The sequence below is a fragment of the Podarcis muralis genome, chromosome 8 (genome assembly GCF_964188315.1).
Source record: "Podarcis muralis chromosome 8, rPodMur119.hap1.1, whole genome shotgun sequence".
Lineage (NCBI taxonomy): Eukaryota > Metazoa > Chordata > Lepidosauria > Squamata > Lacertidae > Podarcis > Podarcis muralis.
The window spans coordinates 28,181,651-28,204,698 of NC_135662.1; the positions used below are offsets into that span (position 1 = coordinate 28,181,651).

The 23,048-nt window shown below is 41.6% G+C and overlaps 2 protein-coding genes across 7 annotated transcripts in view; one reads left to right on the forward strand and one right to left on the reverse strand.

Annotated features, from left to right (window-relative positions):
* Position 1: 1 nt before the first annotated feature.
* Positions 2–17,273, forward strand: RMDN1 (regulator of microtubule dynamics 1). 5 transcript variants are annotated; one of them, XM_077932876.1, is made up of 10 exons: positions 3–256; positions 1,522–1,639; positions 4,269–4,356; positions 6,638–6,797; positions 7,822–7,911; positions 9,016–9,071; positions 11,733–11,820; positions 12,383–12,413; positions 13,834–13,967; positions 17,044–17,273. In XM_077932876.1, the coding sequence occupies exons 1-10, from the start codon at positions 50–52 to the stop codon at positions 17,116–17,118; spliced, it is 1,047 nt and encodes a 348-aa protein (XP_077789002.1). In that variant the 5' UTR covers positions 3–49; the 3' UTR covers positions 17,119–17,273. The 5 variants fall into 5 exon arrangements, with proteins under 5 accessions (XP_077789005.1, XP_077789002.1, XP_077789003.1 ...); XM_077932877.1 differs by having other exon boundaries at positions 5–256; positions 16,098–17,273; XM_077932878.1 differs by having other exon boundaries at positions 5–181.
* A 3,487-nt stretch (positions 17,274–20,760) lies between these two features.
* The window catches only part of WWP1 (WW domain containing E3 ubiquitin protein ligase 1), a 46,041-nt gene continuing 43,753 nt past the window's right edge, over positions 20,761–23,048 (reverse strand). For both annotated transcript variants that reach the window (XM_028736580.2, XM_028736579.2), the window contains exon 24: positions 20,761–22,384. In XM_028736580.2, the coding sequence (XP_028592413.1) occupies positions 22,285–22,384 (100 nt within the window). In that variant the 3' untranslated portion in view covers positions 20,761–22,284. The remainder of the gene's footprint in view (positions 22,385–23,048) is intronic.

The following is a 23,048-nucleotide window of genomic DNA, read 5'->3' on the forward strand; positions in this document are numbered from 1 at the left end:
GGTGGAAGTCTGGTGGGGGGAGGGGGGAGTACGGGAAGAGGCTTCCGCTATGGCGTCTGTAGCGCGGCTTTTGCGCCGAGGAGGCTGCGCGGTGAGGACGCGGCTCCTCTGGGAGGCTCCGAAGGCGAGACTCGGCTGGCGGCGCCAAGTCGCTTCGGGGCGAGGAGGAGGGGGAAGCGAGGTGCGGTTGCGCTCCGACGTGCGCTCACCCTTAGCTTTCTCTCCCTGCTCCCCTCCCTCCAATGTCTGCTTTAAAGTGGGTTCTGGGACGGCAGCCTTGCAAAAAAAACCCCAAACTTGTCGGTGGAAATCTCGGCTTTAGAGTGAAGGTTTACTCTCTTAACACCCCCCCTCCCCTGCGCCTTATTTCCTCCCTTTCTACTTTCCCCCCTATATCTTTGAGGGCGGGCTGTGACAACTATAGTTGAGCGCTCCTCGGCTAGGGAAGTCTCTGGATGCTTTAGTTGAGATTCCTGCATTGCGGGGGGTTGGATTAGCTTGACGCTCCGGGTCCCTTCCAACTCTACAATTCTCCGATTCCAGCGGCAGCGCAAGCTGAGTTTGGTTTCTTCCGGGTAAGAGCACTAGAGACGTATGGAGTTCGTAATGTTCACTTTAATGGTGAAGAAGCTGAAGAACATGTGTTCACATTAAAACAGTTCTTTTGAATATGAAATGGAAACAGGCAGGTCGCAGCATGGCAGATTTGCCCAGTTAAATCTGTTAAACCTATTGCACGTAGCTGCTAAGATCACAGGTTTGCTTTAAACATACAGTACTCATTTATATTTTGAGTTAACTTATTCATGTTGCTTTTAATTTTCCCTCCTTGCAATACTGTTGTGGAGGTAGTTGGCTGAACTAGAGAGGGAGGGCTTGTTAGCCAACAGGTGGGCAGGAAAAGGAGCCTGTTTCCAGGTAGACAGAAAATTGAGAGAGGTCTGAGAAAGGGCCAACAAGAGTCTCTTAGACACCCAAGTGGTTTAATTTTGGGGGCATCATCCCTCATGTCTCTATAACCAGGTAGGCTGTGATAGTGGGGCCGCAACAAGCTAGGAGTAAACAAGGACACCAAGTTTGGACACCCAAGTAGTAGCACAATCCAAGATACAAAACCCAACTTCAGATCATGTTTCTGGTTATGATTAATGCCTGGTTGGATTCAGACGTACAAAGAATCATAGTTTTTTGTTACATCAAGACAAAGCCTAAACATGAAATTCTGTTCACGCGTCCCTGGGAATGAGCCACAGTGGTACTTACTTCCGACTAAGCATGCCTAAGATTGCACTGCACATATATCCTTGGACTCACAGAAGTAGCTTCACAGCCATCTTTTAGTACTGTACTGGGTAATAAGCATAATTGAAAGCTTTGTAAAATGAGAGTCCCTTCCGAACTTGCAGAACTTTGTTTGTATGCATACAGCCCAGTCTAACTTAAGTACTGTAGATGCAATGTTTCTTTTCAAGTTGCAACTAAATATGGTTAGGATTGTAGCCTTTGTCTCTCTCTTGTTAGGTGCTGGAACAGTCCAGATTTTTTAGAAGAGGAGTTGCATTCTCAGCGCTGTCCTACTTGGGTTATGAAGCATACATACTAATCTCTCACTCTAGTGTGGTTCATGCTGATGTCAAAGGTAAGCTGAGGAATTCAGAGGCCTGCTTTTTACAAAACACTAAAGCAAATCATTGCTAAATATGAAGGTGTTCCTTCCCTAGCCCTGCGTTTGCTATGCTACCCAGAGCTAAGACCTGTTTGGCTTAATGTTATGTCTGAGCATGAGCGTCTGACTTGTGTCCCCTCCCCCACCAAACCGCAAGTGGTAAGCCAAGAAAAAAACATGCCTACAGCTCATGGAACAAGACAAATCACATGACTTCGAACATGATGCTATACCAGACCATGGGTTAGCTCTGGGTAGTGCAGCAGCAGCCTGGCTTGCAGTGGAGTGAAGTACCAATTTTTACTGTGGGTATTCACATGCTTGCATGCTCATTTTTAGCCATAGTTTGGCTTAGCGTTGCTTGTGCATTGTGCTGGGCAGTTGTAAAACTAGTTGCCAGAGGATCCTTTTTCTAAACTCCTGTCTTGTATTTGTTTTTTTCCAAAGCTGTAAGTGAAATATAATGAAGACTATGATCAGTTGCTTTAGCAAAATGGAAATTAAGCTATCAGATATTTATGCCACTATGGTTGCAGTGTGCTTTTTGACCCTTTGAAAGCTCTCAGAAACTTAACAGTCCAAAGAAGTCGGGTAATAACAGACTTAAATGAAGTCAGCAAAAGGAGCCTTAGTTAGCATGATGATGATGATGCTCTGTAAGCTCAGCCAGAAGGTCTTGTTTAGCAGAATTATCTCCATTGCTGTAGTCCTTGCTTTTTTGTATATTTGGATAACAGGATGTTCTGTAATAACAGTGATATAACTTGCAATGCTTTATTTTTTAAAAATGAAAAACCTATGAATATGATCCAGAGAGAGACCTGCAGAAGGCTGCTGGCAGCAATTGACTTTCACACCCCTCCTCCTCCTGGGAGCCCCTGAAAAAGCTTAGGGACCTCTTCTCAATGGGTTGGGCTATGTTGGGGGGCATTGAGGGGGAAGGGCAGAGGCACTTTCCATGAGCAGGGGAGGGGTAGGAAAGTAAACTTTTACCTGCCCCCTTCATGTTATTCTCCGGATCTAACTCAGTGTATATTGTATTTGTCTTTACAAACAGTTTGCTCCATATTATGGTACATTTATGAATACAGTGGTGCCTCGCAAGACAAAAATAATCCGTTCCCCGAGTCTCTTCGTCTAGCGGTTTTTTCGTCTTGCGAAGCAACCCTATTAGCGGATTAGCGCTATTAGCGGATTAGCGGCTATTAAAGGCTTAGCAGCTTAACGGCTAAAAGGCTATTAGCGGCTTAGTGGCTATTAAAGGCTTAGCGGCTTAGCGGCTAAAAGGGCTATTAGCGGCTATTAAAGGCTTAGCAGCTTAGCGGCTTAGAAAAAGGGGGGGGAGCGAAAAAAATCGCAAGACTCGCAAGACGGAAACGTCTTGCGAAGCAAGCCCATAGGGAAAATCGTCTTGCGAAGCGCATCGAAAAATGGAAAACCCTTTCGTCTAGCGGGTTTTTCGTCTTGCGAGGCATTCATCTTGCGGGGCACCACTGTACAGTTTATTTCATTAAAACACCTTGATATTTAGACATCTGTCATACTTCCTCTCTGGTACGCTTTGTTCGCTCGATCTTTAATACACTCTCTATGATGATTATTTTCAATCAGTACTTTTACTGTATCTTTTTGGTTTAATGGACATATTTGTCATGAAGTGTATTTGTATGTATTTGTTGTATTTTTTTCATATAAAATGGCAAACAATTGGACTAAATAATAACAATATCTCAGTTGCTTTTGTTCTCGCCAACTCCCCTGGCTTTTGTGCCAGCAAATAATGATTAGCAGTATGCAGAAGTCCTGTACTATTGTGAGCACCCTAAAATGACAATTTCAAAGAAGAAAAACTGGTGCTGCTCAGAAATAACCCCCAAACAGACAAAACACCCACAGACACACCCAAAACAAACAAAACACTAGTAACACAAGTAGGCACGCTTTGCACACAGACACACACACAGAGAGAGAGATAAAACCCACACAAATAATACAAAACAAGCAGTACAAAAAACTAGGTAGCATTCCAAAAGAACACCCATTCAAAAAAGAGATACAGTGGTGCCCCGCAAGATGAATGCCTCGCAAGACGAAAAACTCGCTAGACGAAAGGGTTTTCCGTTTTTTGAGTCGTTCCGCAAGACGAATTTCCCTGTGGGCTGGCTTCGCAAGACGAAACATCTTGCAAGTTCTTGCAAGTTTGTTTCCTTTTTCTTTAAGCCGTTAATAGCCGCTAAGCTGCTAATAGCCGTGCTTCGCAAGACGAAAAAACCGCAAGACGAAGAGACTCGCGGAACGGATTAATTTCGTCTTGCGAGGCACCACTGTAGACAAAATGCCCTCTCCCCTCCAAAAAAACCAAGTAAATAAAACAGGCAACTCCCTGTTGATATGCAAATCTTGTTCCTGTCAGTTTGTTACTGGAAAGAAACCAATAGTATTTGCATAACATAGTTAGTGTGGCACTTAGTAATAGTTCTTCACTGTGCAAGAAATAGACATAGAGCTATTTAACTTTAGCTGAATTCTTCTTTTAGAGTTATTTATACATGCAAGATGGAATAGCATAGTCACACTTTTTTCTGTTTTAACCATCGTTAAGTTAATGAAGTCCTAGATCAAGCAGACTACCTATATGGGAGTGGGGAAACCGAAAAGCTCTATCAGTTGCTGGAACAATACAAAAACAGGTAAGTGATTGTAGCAGACTCCCTCTGTACTCTGGTCGCACCTGCCACTTTTTATGAGGACAGCGATTTCTGTGGGGCAGAACATAATGGGACGGGGGAGATCATTCTTAAAGGATATACTTGACTGGTCAAATTTAGGGCAGCCATGGGTATCATTTTGTTTAAGAATCTAATCATACTCCAACATCCTGTTCTCACAATAGCCAGTCAGATGTGTGTGGATGTTTACAAGCAGCACTTTCTCCACTTGTAATTCCTAACAACTGGTATTCAGAGGCATATTGCCTCTGACAGTGGAGGTAGAACACAGCAATCATGGCTAGTAGCCAATGATAGCCTTGTCTTCTGTGAACTTGTCTTAATAATCTCATTAAGCCATCCAAATTGATGACCATCACTGCATCTGGCAGGAGGAAATTCAATTCTCCCACTTCCCCTCTGTAACATGAAATCTCCAGTCCCCAACACATGCAGTCTCATCTCCTATATGAAGACAAGAATACCTAGCTAGTGCTATTGTGATAAGGCTTAACAGTCAGCATGTCAAAAGTATTCAAAATGCTGCACGAATCCTTAGTTATTCTTCCAACCACTCTGTAATAGAGGGCAAGAACATCCCCGTGGCACGTTGTATTTAGGACTGGGCTGAGAAAAGTAGTGCTGTATCAGCCATTCTTTTATCAATTAATGAGAGAATATGTTGCATTAAAATTGCGAAAAGAGATTTTAGGAAAAAAATAATGTGGGATGCAAGGTTTTTGTTGTATTTATCTTACTTTCAAGGTGGCCATTTCATTTCTCAAATCATCTTTCAGTTGTCTGCTCTCTGCAGTCTTCCTGGGTGTCCACATTTTCGGGGGGGGGGGGGAATCACACATCTTCATTTGAACTTTCCTGTAAACATAGAGGGGGTGCTTATTGTTGCTTTTTGTGCTTACTTTGAAGACTTGTTTTACTGTTAAAAGAATCTGTATGGGGTGTTTATTTTTTATTTATTTAAGGTAGAACTTCACTTAAAGACAAAATCAGCAATTCACAGTGTTTTTTGTCCTTGGTAGCCAGCCTCCCTAATTTCCCATGCTTTGATTTTAGCTCAGGGCTTTTTCATATCAGGAAGTGTAGGCAGTTGTAGAGGTTGAAGATCAATTGAGAAATGTTTCATGAGAAAGGAAAAACCCACCGAGCACAACCTCGTAACAATAAGGTAAAAATTCCCCACCAAAACTCTAAAGTGCTGTGAGAAAAAAGGAGAGATATGAAAGCATTTGAGAAATTATTGCAGTTCTTTTCAGGGAGAAATTTGCTATTATGAAGCTGCTTGTTTTAATAGCTTTTAGTTTTAATTGAAAGACTCTACTTCAAGCAGTGTTATCAAAACCTTATTTTGGATCATAGAGTGGAGTCCAATGTAGTGGTAAGGTAATTGTTCCATCAGCGCAAGAATTTCTGCTAGTGCAACAGAACATTCTTCCCCTCTCCTCCCCTCCACATTGCACAGGCAAACATGTTTATGCTGATGGGACATGTTAGTAGAATACTGCCCATATAGGTTGTCTTCTGCTGCTATTCATGGTACAAAACTATATGAGCAGTTTGATTGATGTACAGCAGTACATCAGTGGCCTGGTACACATGACACACTAAGCCAAATCTTGTCTTAACAAGACCATGCACACATGTGGGCTCCTGGAGAGAAGCTAGCAGCCACTTTGTTTGTCCTTGATCCTTTTTGCTAAGCCAGGATTTGGCCTTGCAAGTCATCCAAACTGGGGCTCACATTTCAGCCCTTTCCTCACTAACCATGAGCTGCAGTCCAGGTTTGTTTTTGACTCAGCATGCTCCTAGTGAGAGCTAAACTACAGGAACATGGCAAAAAGGATCCAGGGAAGAGCAAAGCAGCTGGGTGCTCCTTTCTAGGAACTTGTAGATTTTCAGCCTTTCTAAGCCAACATTAGGGTTAGTGTGCCATGCAGACTATCTACATATTGCTGCTTTTGCTAACCATGGGTCACTCAAATGGCAGTTTACAAACCCAGTCTAACTCTGGTTGCAAATGGAATTAAATGTGCTTAGTGTCATTATTGGTGGAGAAAATTATTAATTGCCCCTTGGCCAGCTCTGAAAGTAAAAGTTGGGGGATGGGATGGGGAATTCACACATGAGGGGAAATAGCTTATGAGCCCACAGCATCCCTGATTTAACTATAGTTATGTTTCTTCATTGGTTATTAACTCTGGCCTGGTAACAATCAGTGCGTCCTGTTCTGTTTCCTTATAACTAGTGAGAATGCACAACTGTTGTGGCGCCTGGCACGAGCATCACGGGACGTGGCTCAGCTTAGTCAAACTTCGGCAGAGAAAAAGAAACAGCTGATCTATGAGGCTCTTGATTATGCCACAAAAGCACTCGAGAAAGAGAAATCATGTTTCAGTGTGCACAAGGTAAGTGTGGCTCACTCCATTTACTGGGCTCCAAGACTAAAGCGAGGGTGTGGCAGTGTAGATCCTGCAAAGGCAACCCCTGACCGGAGGTGGATCCACTCAGGATCAAATGCAATAGCTATTACTGTAGACAAACAGACTCCAAGAAAACATAGATAAGAACTGGAAATAGGGCAGCTCTGGAGAGGCAGTTGTTTTTCTCACAAAGGCCAGGCAGAGACTGAGAGGGTTGTGTGTTTTTTCTTGTTGTTTTTGCTAAAACAGCCAATTTGGTTGTTCCTGGTCATCATCTGGGCTACAGGATACATCTGGTGGCTCTTCCTCTTTAGTAGACCCCTATTTCTGAATGGACCTCTGGTTCTTAAGTTTGTTTTCAGCCAGACGAGTGCTCCTTTGCCAGTTCAGTATCTCCCATAGCGGGTCTCTCTCTCTCTCTCTCTCTCTCTCTCCCTCTCTCCCTCTCTCCCTCTCTCCCTCTCTCTCTCTCTCTCTCTCTGTGTGTGTGTGTGTGTGTAAGTCTGGATCTAGAGTTATGTGGTAGGGTGAATTGGCTGCTTAATGGCTCTTCAGGTATATTGAGGTTTTCTCCAAGGTCCCAGTCCTCCCCAGATGAGATCCCTCCCAATTGTTCCTTGATAGTAAACTAGACAGAACAATATAAGCATTTGCTCCCAGCCATATAGTAATAGAAAGGGGAATGGCTAAAATTTCTGTACATTTTTCAAAATAAATAAAATTATAAGTGATGGAAATGGGCCTATTTCAGTTAATTTGAACTTTGTTAAGATTACATTTCTAGAAACCCAACAGCAGTAACTGTGGGAAAATTCATCCTCTTGAAAATAACTGACTGGTGATTTAAATCATAGCAGAATTATTGAACTAAATCTTTTCATATATTATTTAAAAAACTGATAGAGAATTTGTATTTCCTAACATGCAGAATAATAGCAATTGCATATTTTAAAATCACTAAAATCTCAGTACTCCTAAGTTCAATTATGTGCTTCTTCTTTATATTTAGTGGTATGCAATCTGCCTCAGTGATGTGGGAGATTATGAAGGAATAAAGAAAAAAATCACCAATGCTTTTGTTATCAAAGAACACTTCCAGGTATATAAAATTAAGTTTCCTGTCTTGTGTCTGTTTGCTCATTGTTTGGCATATAGATAGATAGATAGATGATAGATAGATAGATAGATAGATAGATAGATAGATACATAGATACAGTGGTGCCCCGCAAGACGAATGCCTCACAAGACGGAAAACCTGCTAGACGAAAGGGTTTTCCGTTTCGGAGGCGCTTCGCAAGACGATTTTCCCTATGGGCTTGCTTCGCAAGACGAAAAGGTCTTGCGAGTCTCGCCATTCCCCCCCCACTTCCCCCCCCCCTTTTTCAAAGCCGCTAAGCCGCTCATAGCCTTTTAGCAGCTTAGCCACTAATCCTTTAATAGCCGCTAAGCCGCTAAATCGCTAATAGTGCTAATCCTCTTAGCCGCTAATGGGGTTGCTTCGCAAGACGAAAAAACCGCTAGGCGAAGAGAATCGCGGAACGGATTCTTTTCGTCTTGCGAGGCACCACTGTACATACATACATACATAGTAGCGCAAGCTTCCAACTATTTATCAGAAATGTTTCCAGAATTAAACACAGCACAAAGGAGAGATTGTTATTTGCTCTAACACAGGGAACTAGTTCGACACATTTTACAAAAGTGAATTTAAGGACCAGGCATACATGCCATTTTAAACTTTCATGTTTAAACAAAGACCTTTAAAGCTTCAATAAATGTGTGAGAAAGAGACTGATCATCTGGAATGCTTTTTTGAAAAGGATGTGAATGTGTTTGAGGCCATATATTCCTCAGGATTACTACAGCAAATGGACTTAAATTTAAGCTTTAAATGTGAATAGTGCCCCTTTAAAGAGCAGTGTTTGGTGGAGGAATAATAATAGGCCTAACTCAAAGCAGTCTTAATAATATATGTATTTAATAATTGATCTACCACAAAGGTGTAATAGGCTAAATATTATTGAACAAATAAGATATTGCCTTTCACCAGAATGCAGTGTTTCCTTCAGACAGGCAAAAGGTTGAGGAATATCATCTAGGCATTGCTACAGGTTGGAAGGGTGATTGTGGGAGCAATAGAGGCTATGGGGTTAGTGTTAAAAAAATACCTGATAGGCTTTCATTTGTTGCCTTTCCTTGACAGAAAGCGATAGAACTGAATCCAAAGGATGCTACATCACTTCATCTTATGGGCATTTGGTAAGATTTTTAAGCAAAATCATACTTGTGCCACCGCTGTTAATGAAATACAAAATGTTTGGACAGAAACTTTGCAAATTCCACCTGATTCTCCTGGCACTGGCTTATAAACAGCATTATATAAAACGCCCTCTTACAATGAACCAAGTTTGTATTGGCAACCGTGCCGATATAGACAAGTTTGCAATAAGGCATTGCAAAGCATTATTAGTATTCTAGATGGAAACAGAAGTCTATTTCCACCCATCATTACTATTTGGGCCCTTGTGGAATTCTGTAGCTAGATAGTTTAGAATGAAAATAGAAAGCTTAATAATGTATTCAAAATAATACACAGATAAATACTATGGGAAAATTAACAGCAACCAAAACATTTTCCAAGACGTTTTGGGTACCATCTCAAACACAGCTCAGTTTCCACTTTCAAAAGAGCAACATGCCCATTTTGGAGTCTCAGGAAACGTGCTGTGTTCTGCTTCTTACATGGATTGCTTTGATTTTTTTGGTCAGACTGCATACAAAACTCTTTTTCCCTACTCACATTTTTATTTGCCACACGCTGTCTAATCCTGTTGAGAGACCTAAATTTGCTTTTGGCGATTTCCCAAGTTCCTGGTCATCCTCTTAGGAGAATTACCTCCTTCCTGCTCTGCTTAATGGTTATAAGTGGCTCAATATTTCTGTTCATTAGCATAAGAAATTGAAAACTCATTAGCGTACACTTCCCTGTTAGGCCCTCAACAACCCTGCATATTGCTGCCCTGAAAGACATTAATATGGCCATGTGGCCATTTTGATCAAATCCTTGAAAGAGGGGGGGCAAGATTGGGAACTTTTGCCTTTATTCTTTTTTCTTCTGATGCTTGCTGAGAAGGCATGAGTGTCTAGAAACATTTTGAAGCAGCCTGACTGAGAATTACAGGCACACCCCCCCCCCAGGTGCATTCAGATCACTTGCGACCGCACATACATGTGGCGCCAGAAACCCAGAAATGGGAGAGACATGAAGAGCCTCAACAAAGCCCCTCTGTGTGCCTCCAGCTTGTGAGGAGACCCTCCTTGTAGCCTGGAAAGGATGCCTGCACATGATGGAGATACCTGCCTGACTCTCCTGAACTTCTTTGCCTTTAATTAAAAGTAGGCACATGAGTTGTTGTTTAATCTAGAGGTGTTTTCCTGCACCGTTTTCCTGCTCTAAATATCCCCCTGAAGCAGTTGTTAGCCCTATAAGGGGAGATGCCTGTGTTCTTCTTTTTATTTTTTTTATTTTTTTGGGGGGGGGGGAATTTTCGCTTAGGTCAGGCTGATTACTGACACTGAACTTTAAAATTTCCCTTGTAGAATAGGTGGGGTAGCATTCATTTGTTTGAGTTGGTTGCAGCTGTCTGTTATTTTCTTTCTGTCTTTGTGGCACTTGGTGTAATACACTGAATTAATCTGTTTGGGATGCAACCTTGGAGGGATAGCCTGGTAGAGTGTTTGGCCTCATGTGATTTCAGGTAGACCATAATATGGGCTTTGCGTTGAAGCCAGAGGTGATTGCTCAGAGATGTAGAACTCTCACCGCTTTTGAAAATACTTTCGTATGTGTTCTACTGTCATATAAAAGTATAGTTTCGGTAATGTATAAATCTGATAGAAACGGAACATCTTGTGTGTGAAATCTGATAGAAACTGAACATCTTGTGTGTGCTAATGAGCAATGGATTGCTCTATGGAAAACTACCTTTAAAATCGGTGTTGTCTAAAATGACGGGAACCTCATTAAAGCTTCTTCATAGATGGTATCTCACACCTTTAAGATTCTCCTGCATGACTAATAATGTCTTATTCAAAGGTCTTATTTTGATGGCGGAGTTGTAGTCAAATTTTGAACTATTGGTCATTTGAGCTTGTGGTTTGAGGACCTGATCCCCGCAAAGTGGAATGAATACACAAAGACACGTGATATAAGGTTAATGGGCAAGAAAAGGCCACAACTTTATTGATTACAGCAAGTGAAAAGGTATTGGCTTAGGCATTGGATTACGTCAGCTGACCCCACCCCCTCAGAGAGGGGTGAGTCTAAAACAAGGGGGTTTATTCACCAGTAGGTGGAGCCTGTTGATGCTAATCCAACTATAGGCTCTCCCCTGATGTCACCGAGGGTCGTGCCATGGCCTCCCGCCAAGCAGGCATTGGACAGAATACACGACCGCCAGATTCCTTTAACGGAATACCCAAAAATTGAAGGCATAGGCAATGGCCACACCTAGCCCTTCGACACACCACAACACATTATTCCAATGCCTAACTGAAGAGTGAGGCCAAGGAGGGGCTGGCGCCGCAGCATTTAGGCGTGGATGCCAGCCAGGTGAGTGGTAGGCAGGGGGCTAACGCCCCCTGCTAGAGGCAGAGCTCGGCTCCCGCCCACAACCACTCCCCTCTTTTCCAGGAGGAGAGTCTTTATGGAATGATTTACTGAAGTGAACCAATACAGACATTTGAGATCATTTATAACTTTTATTCTTGTAGAAGGTTGAGTCAACCAATGTGTTGTGATGTTCTCTGTTGGTTGTATAGTTCCATTGACCTAAAAGTGAATGAAAACATTCTCCAGACATGCATACAAAATGTCAAGGTGTAAAGTATACATACAACGTCCTTTTGCATTTCTTGTAGGTGTTATACGTTTGCTGACATGCCATGGTATCAGAGCAAAATAGCTGCAGCTTTATTCTCAACGCCACCCAGCTCCACCTATGAAGAGGTATGGTACCCCAACAGGCTATGCATGGATTTTTCTTGGTTACTGTATTATAATTAAAGCATAGAATGAAATGGGTGTGGAAGGTTGCACTCATCTTAAACTGTAAGGTTGTCGTGCGATAAACATGAGCATACTGATCTGACAGAACCAGAGATTTTGAAAAATAAATGTAGCTATATTCATGACAGATGTTTAACAAAACAAATTGGGAAGGCGTCTGCTGTCCTCCCTGCGTTGTTGAACTACAGTTCTCTTCACCCCTGACAGCTGGCTATGCTGGCTGGGGCCAGTCAGAGCCAGAGTCCAGCATCACACGGAGGCCACAGGTTCCCCACATCTGGTTAAAACTGTACTTCGTAAATAAATATGTTCTTCTAAAAATGTATAATTGGGGGGGGGCACTTGAAGCGCACACCCATTTCACAGAATGGATTCGTAAACATAGCAATTACTTTGCACGGTGGGCTATTCCCTGGAATATTTTAGCCCACTGCTAGAGGGATTTTGATTATTTCAGGTTATTTTTCAGCCGTACTCTAACTTTAATACCAATATTTTGCAGGCTTTACGTTACTTCCAGAAGGCTGAAGATGGTAAGTTACGTAGCACTGTAGAGTACGTGGTATCCTTTGTGCATGGACTGTTAAAATTGAAAACCAAAGCACAAGTAGAACCTTGTCAGGAAGAAGTGTAAAAGGCTCTACTATTCATAACTAACCTCAGAAATATTTGAGACATTAAACCTGGATAGAGGTCTTCATTTTGCCTTCTCTAGAAGCTGAAACAAGGATCTAGGTTATATGTGTTCTCTTCACTTTTCCCACATCATAGGATCCCATTAGTTCTCAAATGGAAAACTTGGGGTGGGTTTTCCTAGCCATTTCCAAATGGTGCAGGAAACGAGATAACATGTAATATTTCACAGCAATAAACATGCAAACATCCTACACGAATTACTTGGATCAGCCCCATATCCAAGACTCATTTGTAAAAGCCTGCTAAAAATATTATGGCCTCGCCTTTAACTCTGTATTAAAACATCTCTGTAAAGTTCCATATATCTTTTTCTGTAAGTAGATACACCGCTTGTACAGGGAGGAAACACAAACATAACTTTCTGACAGCAATCTTTAATTCCTTATGGAAGGGGGTAGGGATCTGTGGACCCTCCAGACCTGCCTGTTTGGCCTTAAGAGGCCAGTTTCAGAAAGCAGCCCCAATCTGCCAAACACCTGATGTCAAAAGAACCACTGGGAGCTTCAAGCTCCTGGTTGTTTCTTTGATTGAGTGAGGCACACTTCCATTTGCCCATCAGCTGTTGGGTGGTGGGATCATACCTTACTCAAGTCTTCCAAATGACTCCCCTCCCCCACCACATTGGGGTAAGTGGGAGTATGGAAATGTGGGAGGGGTGTCCGAAAGCCCCATGAATGGATGTTTACAGAGGGCTGCTTGAAAGTCCACTTTGGGAAACATTGCCTGATGTCACTATGATGTCAGGTGATGGACAGATAGGAGGCCCTGACCCTTTCTCAACTTTGACCCCCCCCCATACACCCTAAATCTGTTCTGGGTGTTCCCCAACCCTCCAGAACAGATTTGGGGGAAGTTCCATTGATCAAGTGTAAATCCTTGTGCCCACAGGGCTGTTGCTTAGTACTGCATTGAATACAAGTCAATAATTTTTACTTTTGGTTTTGAGAGAAAGTAGAAATTGACTATTTCTGGCGTAAAGCAGGAAGAAAGTGTTTCCTTTCCCAGAATAATAGAATCATAGAATTTTAGAACTGAAAGTTGACCCCGGGGATCATCTGGTCCAACCATCTGCAAAATTTCTTAGTACATTTTGGTTAACTGGTGCAGCTTATATTCAATAGGCAGCAAAGCAAAAACCTTACTGGTCATGTTAGTGTTGCCTGAAGTGCATACGCCGAAATCACTGCGGAGTTCTCAAATATGTTATTGACGACAATATTATATAGTAAAAATCTTTCTGTTGTCACTTTTGTGCAGTTGAGCCCAATTTCTATAGTAAGAACTTACTCTTCTTGGGAAAGACATACATGAAGTTGAACAACAGAAAAATGGCCCTTTTCTGGTTATCAAAGGCAAAAGAACGGCTGTCACACACAGAGGAGGATAAGCAGGTAAGCATTGTGGCCATTGTCACTATTGGCTAAAGAAACTCCTTGTATTTTTCAACTATTTTTGCAGAGTGAGTTACAGCATACTCTGAACCTCCTCCTATTATATATCCCCAAAGGGCAGTATATTCAGAATGTGCTTGGAAATAAGTGTTCAAAATGAAAAAGCTATATAAACAGGTCATCAAATTGTTTGCCTTTTAGTGTGCTAACAATCCATCAGAGTATATATGGGGAGTATTAGCAGTGTTTTAAAACTGACCTAATGTTCATATCCCCTTCATGGATCACTGCCTTGCCATGGCGAAGGGGCTTGAATAACTCGAAGCTATGAGCTATGCCGTGCAGGGCCACCCAAGATGTACAGGTCATAGTGGAGAGTTTTGACCAAACGTGATCCACCTGGAGCAGGAACCAGCAAGCCAATCCTGTATCCCTGCCAAGAAAACTCCATGGACAAAGACAAAAGGCATATAAAAGTTATGACGCTGGAAAATGAGCCCCTCAGGTCGGAAGGCGTCCAACATGAAGCAGAGGCTCCAATACTTTGGCCACCTCATGAGAAGAGAAGACTCCCTGGAAAAGACCCTGATGTTGGGAAAGATGGAGGGCACAAGGAGAAGGGGACAACAGAGGACAAGATGGTTGGATAGTGTCTTCGAAGCTACAAACATGAGTCTGACGAAACTGCGGGAGGCAGTGGAAGACAGAAGTGCCTGGCGTGCTCTGGTCCAGGGGGTCACGAAGAGTCGGACACGACTAAATGACTAAACAACAACAACAATGTTCATATAGTTTTAAGTAAATTTCCAAGTGTTCCTGCCAAGAAGCTGAATTTAAAACTATGAGGATGAAATTTCTTTTTTCATGGGAGGGAGCTTGAATTGATTAGAAAGCCATAAATCTTACAGCCTAGTTTTGATTCTTATCACAGTGGTATATAGTCATTCCTCCCTGGAGCTCAGGAGAGAACAGATTAAGATTTCTTCCATTTCTTCCAATTCTGTGAGGTTACACTAAAATGTTTACTGACCTAGGTTGCTCTGTTTCATAGAGAAGTGGAGATTTAAACCCAGGTCTTCCTCAACCAGTGCAGTCTAATTTACCTCAGTGGTTCCCTGAGGTAAATTAAGGCAGGATCTTCTGTTCATAGAAATAAAGATGACTAACGGTTGCTTAACTACTCTGGCTCTTCAATCCAGTGCCCTTGATGAGTAATAGTGATTGGAGGAAAGTGGGCAGATCTAATGTATTTTGCATACGTTTACTAAGCCAAAATGGGTAGCTCCCCAAAAAAGAAAAGAACAATAGCATTGCAAAGGGGACAGATTCACAGGCTAAGTGAAGGCAACTGTGTCATCTGGAGCTCTCACTAATCACTATTGTAGCTGTTGGTATTTTTGCACTCAATTTCCACATACACACAAAATGCAGGTCTTCACTTGTAGAGCTTCAGCAAGATGTTTCAGCATTCATTTGCTCAATTATAAAAATAAAAGTCAGAGCCAAGAACTGCAGAATTCCAAGTAATGTAAAACGTTAGGCTCTAAAGGAAGGGATGGAGTCCCTTTATCGAGCTGAGGCCTGCATTACACCAGTGGAAAGCTGGGCAGGTAGATTTCACAATCAAGGACATGTAAAAAATATTTAATTGCATATATTAAATGCATATATTTAATTCTTAGTAACCCCTCTTAGATGTTATCTTCCATTTTCTCCATTTGTGAAAAAAGATGTCTGCAGCAGGGTAGAGGGAATTTTTTTATCTTTACAAAAGGTAGAAAGATCCCTGTTTCAGCAGAATGCAATAATGCCTGTGCACAACTGAACGACAAAGTGCCCCTTCAAAGCCTCCAGCTTCTAAATGCAACAGCACCCCATGAATTGCATGAGTGCATCTGGAAAATGCATTGGCAATCTTTTCAGTATACCTCTGCTGAGACATTTCCCCCTCTTTTGATGTCCTTACTGAGAAAGGCGATTCAATCACACACTTGCCCCGCAACTCCCTTTTCCTGTTTTGCTGCTTCCCAGAGGGCAGATGAAATCCATCCCTAACCAAGAGAGTATTGTGGGTATGGCTGCATCTTGGTGGGACGACACTATTGAACTTTTCATCTTTTTTCATTTCAGGTACATAAAGAAGCTGTGGAATTGCTAAATTCTCTGTGACAAGATCATTGAAATTTTGTGTGTTGCTATGATCTACTCACTGGGCTGGGGCAACCCTGTCAGATGGGTGGGGTACAAATTATTATTATTATTTACTAATCAAACACATAAAACAGGCCTGGTGCTGTGGAAATGGCCACATCTTTAACTGGAGGAAATTCTATAATATATTGATTATTGTGTGAAATATATATTGTGAGGGATGGAGAGTATATGTATAAAATATGCTGTTCCAATCCAAAGCAGTTATAAAATTTTCTTACAGGACTTGTTTATCTTTTGCTTCTAAATCTGTTCTTCACTTGCTGGAGCTGAACTCTCACTAGCTATTATCTTGGGAAAAGAACAGCCTAATTATTATATTTTTCAGAGCCCCAACACCAACTTTAAAAAATCCTAACAGAAGGAATAATGTTGGGCCTGTCCATCTTTTAAGACCCTTGGACATATTGTGGCTTTTGAGTGAGTACCATGGATGCCCCCCCCCATCACTTCTACCCCTCACTACCCTGGAAAGAGACATGTTTTCTAATGGATATGGGTATCAGTAAAATTAACCTGAGCCTTTAACAGCACACAGAACTGAAGGAGGAAGTGCAGAAGAATGTCATGCTTCTACCTTCCTCCTCCTGCTCTTTCTACTTCTCAAAGGGGGGAAAAGGAAACCACCCTCATCACCGAGGGTGCAAGATGGACAGAGGCTTCATGAGTGCTGGGGAAGACCTCAAGGGTGAAACTGCACCCATGGGTGCAACACTAGGAACTCCTGGAGTGATGTATGTTGAGAAATACATGCCCAAGGCAATTTCTAAGGGTATTTGTTCACCCTTGGGGAGTAAGTAGGGAACCTCTGGGGTTAATTTTGATAGACTCCAGAACACTTGTTGAACCTTTTGGTGTTTGGCAGAATGAGCTACTGCTTCCTTGTTGTCAGAAGAGGAGGTCCCTTAATCAAGAGAATGAGAGAAGCAGGCAGAGATAACTAACATCAGATCCCGCTCCAGTTGGATTTCTCCCTTCCCCTTCACCAACTTCACTTTTTATCAGTTATTTTAGTATTAAATTGTAAAACACCATGGGTGCCTTGGCAGGAAGGCATTGTATCAATGCAGTAAATAAACTGGTTCCCTAAAAGTGTGATCTGTGTGTTCCTGGTGTGGCTTCCTAGATAATAAAGACCTCTTGCCTTACCTCTTTCAGAGCCTTTCAACAGGCTCTAAAGATGCAGCAAACGCTTAAGGAACATTTGCCATTAAACGCAGTATGGGGCACCTTATTGCCCCTTCTCTTTTCAGTTTTGTGGGGTGTCTGTTTCTCTCCCTTGAAGACAGAAATCACCATGGCCAAGTTAGCCATCTAGAGAACTCTGGTAGTGGGGTGGTGTAGAAATACCACAACTAAAGCAAGCCAGCCTGTTGTACAACTGATCCCTATTTAGAAAATTGTCTGGTGGCTGCTGGCAGTTAAAACATCCAGATTAAATGCTGAAATTTGCCTGGGATACAGTGGTAACTTGGATTACATATGCTTCAGGTTACAGACTCCGCTAACCCAGAAATAGTGCTTCAGGTTAAAAACTTTGCCTCAGGTTGAGAACAGAAATCGTGCTCCGGCAGCGCAGCAGCAGCAGGAGGCCCCATCAGCTAAAGTGGTGCTTCAGGTTAAGAACCGTTTCAGGTTAAGTACGGACCTCCAGAACGAATTGAGTACTTAACCCGAGGTACCACTGTATACAGATTTCTCTTGCAGACTTGAAAGCATGAAACTCCAGCTGTCCAAAGCAAGATACTGGCTGCAAACAGGGTCCATTGAAACTAACATAGCTCCCTCCTTACTGTTAACTTTTGGATCTTGAAAAGCCTGGAACTGGCTAACCCAACAGTTGCAAGCAAAAGGGGAGGAGCAGGTAAAGGAGGATGTGACCAATGTTTGTAGCAATAGCAACTGATTACTAAACTCCCCATTCCACTTGCCAAACAATTGGGAGAAACCCATGTGTCTGGTGGGAAACAACTCTATAAAGACTGGAGTACTGTAACTTCCTTCACTGACTAGCAGGAAAGGCCCTTTGCAGGGCGAAGCAAGTCATTGCCAGCAGCATACAGCTGGCTGACAAGACCTGCAGGTAGGGGCCTGTCTCTCTTCTCTTGCCCCACCCTGTTGCTCCATCACTTCTCCCTTCGTCATCTTGCTGCTCATGTCTGTGTGGGGAGGAGGGTGACCAGTTAGTGGTGGTGGGCTGGTGCCAGCACATTATCCACCCCAGGGCACTGTGGTCCCTTGTCAGGTCATGGGCCACCCCTTGCTGCTGGCCATGCTTTTGACTCATAGGTTGGGAACAATGAGCCAAAGGACTAAGGTCTCTGGGTTTCGGTGCATCTGTTGTAAACCACCATGAGGATAGCTGAGGGTTGCCAGAGCTCTGTATACAGTGGTACCTTGGTTACATATGCTTCAGGTTACACACTCCGCTAACCCAAAAATTGTGCTTCAGGTTAAGAACTTTGCTTCAGGATGAGAACAGAAATCGTGCTCCAGCGGCACGGGGGCAGCAGGAGGCCCCATTAGCTAAAGTGGTGCTTCAGGTTAAGAACAGTTTCAGGTTAAGTACGGCCCTCTGGAACGAATTAAGTACTTAACCCGAGGTACCACTGTATTTACTTTAGCCAAATTTCCTTTCTACAAGTGTATGATCTTCCATTGCCTGCAGTGTTAAGATTATCGAAACACGTTCATCTACAAAAAGACACATGAGATAGTGTAAACTGCTCACCCTTTCTGTAAACCTGTCAAGCCAGCTCTATTTTAATTGCTGCAGGGAAACGGTAAGGATTGCTGCCATAGAAATCAGTGCTGTATGTGTAACAAGGAAGCTTGGCCTGATCACAATTTCCCCACCCCACCCCTAAATCTTCCTAAGTAGTGCTGTGCCTGAAGTAAGTAGCTACAACATCTCCCCGACCTGTGGCTATACTCGCCGAGGCTGACAATATTTGGAATCAAGCCATCTAGAGGCCACAGTTTCCCCTTCCCAGATATATTTGAACAAGGAAGTCAAATAGTCCGACCTTGACTTGCGTGTTCAGTTCTGGGCACCACATTTTAAGAAGGCTATAGACAAATAGGAACAGGTTTCAGCAAGGACAAAAAGTATGGAGGAAAAGTCCTTTGAAGTTGAAGGGAATGTGTGTTTAGCCTGGAGAGGGTGGTGTAGCACATAATAGTACTCTTGAAATACCTGAAGCCATCTCACATGGAAGATGGCAATAGCTTGTGCTCTACTACCTAACCACAAGTGTAGAGCTAATCATATTAAGTTACTGCAGACTAGATTAGGAGAAACCTTGGAGGTACAAGCAGTTGGACAATGGAACAAAGTATCTCTACAGCTGGCGGGCTGTCACTCATTGGAGGTCTTCAAAGCAGAGGCTGGACAATTGGGAATGCCAAAACAATCTAAAGGAAAAATGGGCTCGGATCTTAAAAAACAAAAGTGAAAGGGTGAAACAGTCTAGAAAAAAAAGTACTGGAGGGAGTCTAGCTAGAACACAAAGCAAGTTGCCCAGCATACACAAAAACCATGCAAACTAGCAAAAATCCCCCCCCCCCCATATGCTGATAAAGAACATATCAAGAACCAAGACAAATGAATAACACGGAAACACAAAGCTGAGCAGCATGAAGGCAGGAGTAGGTCTGGTTGGATGTGATCAAATCAGCTGCAATCCCACCTTTAAGCACTGGAGGGAGCTCATGTCCTACGTTTGGACATTTTCGAAGGAACACTGTCTACCTCTAGGTTTCTGTTGTCAAATAGCAGGTTAGGCAAAATTATGTACAGACCCCCACCAACTTTGATTCTCTCATTGCAACACATTAGTGAAGTCTGTTCATACATACATGACCCACCATGGGTCCAGGAAAATGAGTTCAGTCATCTTAAAACTGGCAAATCTAGATTGTTATCTGCTTGTCATCTGAGACTCGAGAAGAAAATTACTACTTCCCTATGCTGGGGGGTGAATCCTCACACTGATTGCTGTTGAAAGATTTTCCTTAAAGCTTGAGGATAAGCATACCTGCCCTGTTCTAGTGAAATACGACTAATCAAAGCTATGTGAGTCCTATCTAAAGCAGGAGAAATTCCACTGCTTTGAACAGGACTTAGACCTCACTACATTTTTCTGAAACAGGCAAACGTCTAATGCTATGACCCGTCCTTATATGGGCTGTAGCTGGGCCTGTGTGAATCTGTTTCTTCAAATAAGCCAAATCAAAACGGACCAGCAGTTTACGAAGTGTAAGCACTGAATCCTAAGATTAAGCAGCAGGGAGAGAGGATTTTATCTCTACTAGGTAGCCTTAGGCAAGGCCTCCCCCTCCCTCTACCAATAGGAACAGTTCCCACTTGGGTGGGGGGGGGGAGGATGCCCATTGGAGAAGTCAAACTTCATTAGTTTTCTGCATTATCTTAGGAACTTTTTTTTTTTAAGTTGCTCATGTGAATGGTGGTAGGGCAACCTAAGAGACTAAGGTTCCAATCAGAGTAGAAAAATCAAGATGATATTTTGGTGTAATCATACATATGTGTGTGTAGGGTAACTAACACAAGATAGACAGGAGGTCTGTTAATCAATGCAGTGCTTTTATCAAGCATTCACAGGTTAATATCCATGAATAATAAAGTGTAACAATATGTAGAAAAATAAGATTTTGGCAGAATTAAACTGCTATATTGAGAAAATGAGAGCAAATATAGCAGAGTCGTACTGCATTTACAGTTTTTTGCAGTTTGATATGTTACAGAAATGTTAATTCTAGGAAATCTGTTTCATGTGTGTACAAAACTGTATAAGTTAAATTTAATGGAATTTACAGTGAATATTGAAAGCATGATACAAATGGCAATTTAAAATGTTACTCTAATAAGGAAGCACAATTTGCTAAAAGTAGCATTTAATAATTCACATCAGTAAGTTGTAGAATTTATTACACATATTTGCAGTTTAGCAAATGCCCCTCAATACTGCAAACACAATTTAATTTTTTTATATACATTGTGCACTTATGACAAATAAGCCTTGGCCTATATAAAAACAAAATTTAGAGTTGCTTAATTAGGAACATCTGGATTTTTTTTTCTTGAAGGGATGAGAGTATTGAAGACTAATAGAAAATTAGTTCAGTTGTGCAAAGCATATGTAACTACGTCCATTTGGGTTTTCTAGATCCATATTAAAAAAAATGAGAACAATTCACATTACTTTTTCATATCCTCCTAAATTAATTAATTTATCAAATGAAATTGAAACATACCACTAATATCTTTTTTTTAAAGCCTGTAAGATACCAGACTGGGACAGAATGTGTAGGAATCTTTTTATTTTTTCCTTGAAGATTACCTACTGTTCTCTTGGAAATAACCCAAGGTAATATGTAAACAATTTTCAATGCTGCTCAATGAGTTATAATAGTCTGTTCAGCTCCTACAGTAAAAGTCAGAACAGTGGCACCAATGTCTTAACAATCACATTCATCTTATTGTACATTACTCTTGTGCAAGTAATAAAGGCTTTATGACCTCGGCTACACAGAAGTTGGGTTATCAGCTATTACAATTATTATTTTTTAATTCAGCTGACAGAATATCACATTCTATCATTTCAAAAAGCCAGCAGCATTTTTCTACATAGCGAGGATGTGTTTGGCCTAAGCCTTTTAACACCTTTAAAACAGCCATGCAATAGAAATAACCCTTAGAGATGTTGCATAAGTGAGAAGAATACAGAGCAGTCTGCACATTTTCTGAACAAAACCAAGAAAGATACTCCTGACTCTTCTGAATGGCTGTTATGTTTAATAAGTTTACAGCTCTATAAAACTAGAGCTCATTAGTGTGTATTTATATACACATTTTTTTTTAAATAAAGTCTTTCATGTTCAATTTTATTCTGGCCAGTCTTTGAGGGGGAAATAAATAAAGTAGAGAAGGTAAAACTGTTTTGCATATCTTTGTGGAAGAACGGAGAACATTTTTTAGAGTTCCAGAAAAATCACTGTACAGAAGAAACAGCTTATACCACTAACTGTGCAATTTTGTTGCTCCAGCCTGCTACAACAAAACTTCACTTTGCCTTGAACTTGTTTTTTATTCTTGTCCAAATCCTTCTGTCTCTTCAATTGCAAAAAGCAGCTTCTCTTTTAGCTGTTCATAGCTTTTATAAGGCGGTAAATCCAAACGATTAAAACTAGGAGAGAAGAGGGGGGGAATCAGACTCTACATCCCATTTGAAAACATCTTTCACAGGACCATATCAATCACAGCTGCTTGATTATAAGCAAGTAATTTTTACCTCTTTAGTACTAAGTAACTCATGAAGATTCATAAATACCCATGTTAAGCTGAAAATAAATAGCCAGTTTGCAGACCATTTTTGATATGTCTACTTAGATTAAAATACATAGTCAAGTTTACAGATTCAGATTGATTGTCCATAGGCTGATATTGCCCTTGAGTTTTGCAGTGTAAGAAATGAACAAAAGATGGAAACATCTGTTTGGCTGTGCTTGGCCAAAAAGGGAAACATAAGAGAGGATACAAATATCCTCAAATATTTACATATTTGTTGTCATTTGTTGGCAGTTTTGTTATTATCTTTGTTATCTGTGCGTTGGTGCTGATAACCATTGGATCTATTTATTTATTTGTGCTTTTATCTTGTGAACTGCCCTGAGAAGTTTTGATAAAGGGCTGTATAAAAATCTAATTAATGATAATAATAATCTGTGATTTTTATTATGCAATCTACACAATGTAAATTTCAATCTGATAGTAGATTTTTTGCATGTGAAAAGCATGCAAATGAAAGACAACTTTTTAACTCTACTGGGTCCAATTTTCACTGAGACCCT

What these genes read in the sequence shown, in the direction of transcription:
- RMDN1 (XM_077932876.1), top strand. Translation starts at nt 50, where the DNA reads ATGGCGTCTGTAGCGCGGCTTTTGCGCCGAGGAGGCTGCGCGGTGAGG. An exon ending in GGTTCATGCTGATGTCAAAG is followed by an intron (nt 1,640 to 4,268) that starts GTAAGCTGAGGA and finishes ACCATCGTTAAG; the next exon opens with TTAATGAAGTCCTAGATCAA. An exon ending in CTTCCAGAAGGCTGAAGATG is followed by an intron (nt 12,414 to 13,833) that starts GTAAGTTACGTA and finishes ACTTTTGTGCAG; the next exon opens with TTGAGCCCAATTTCTATAGT.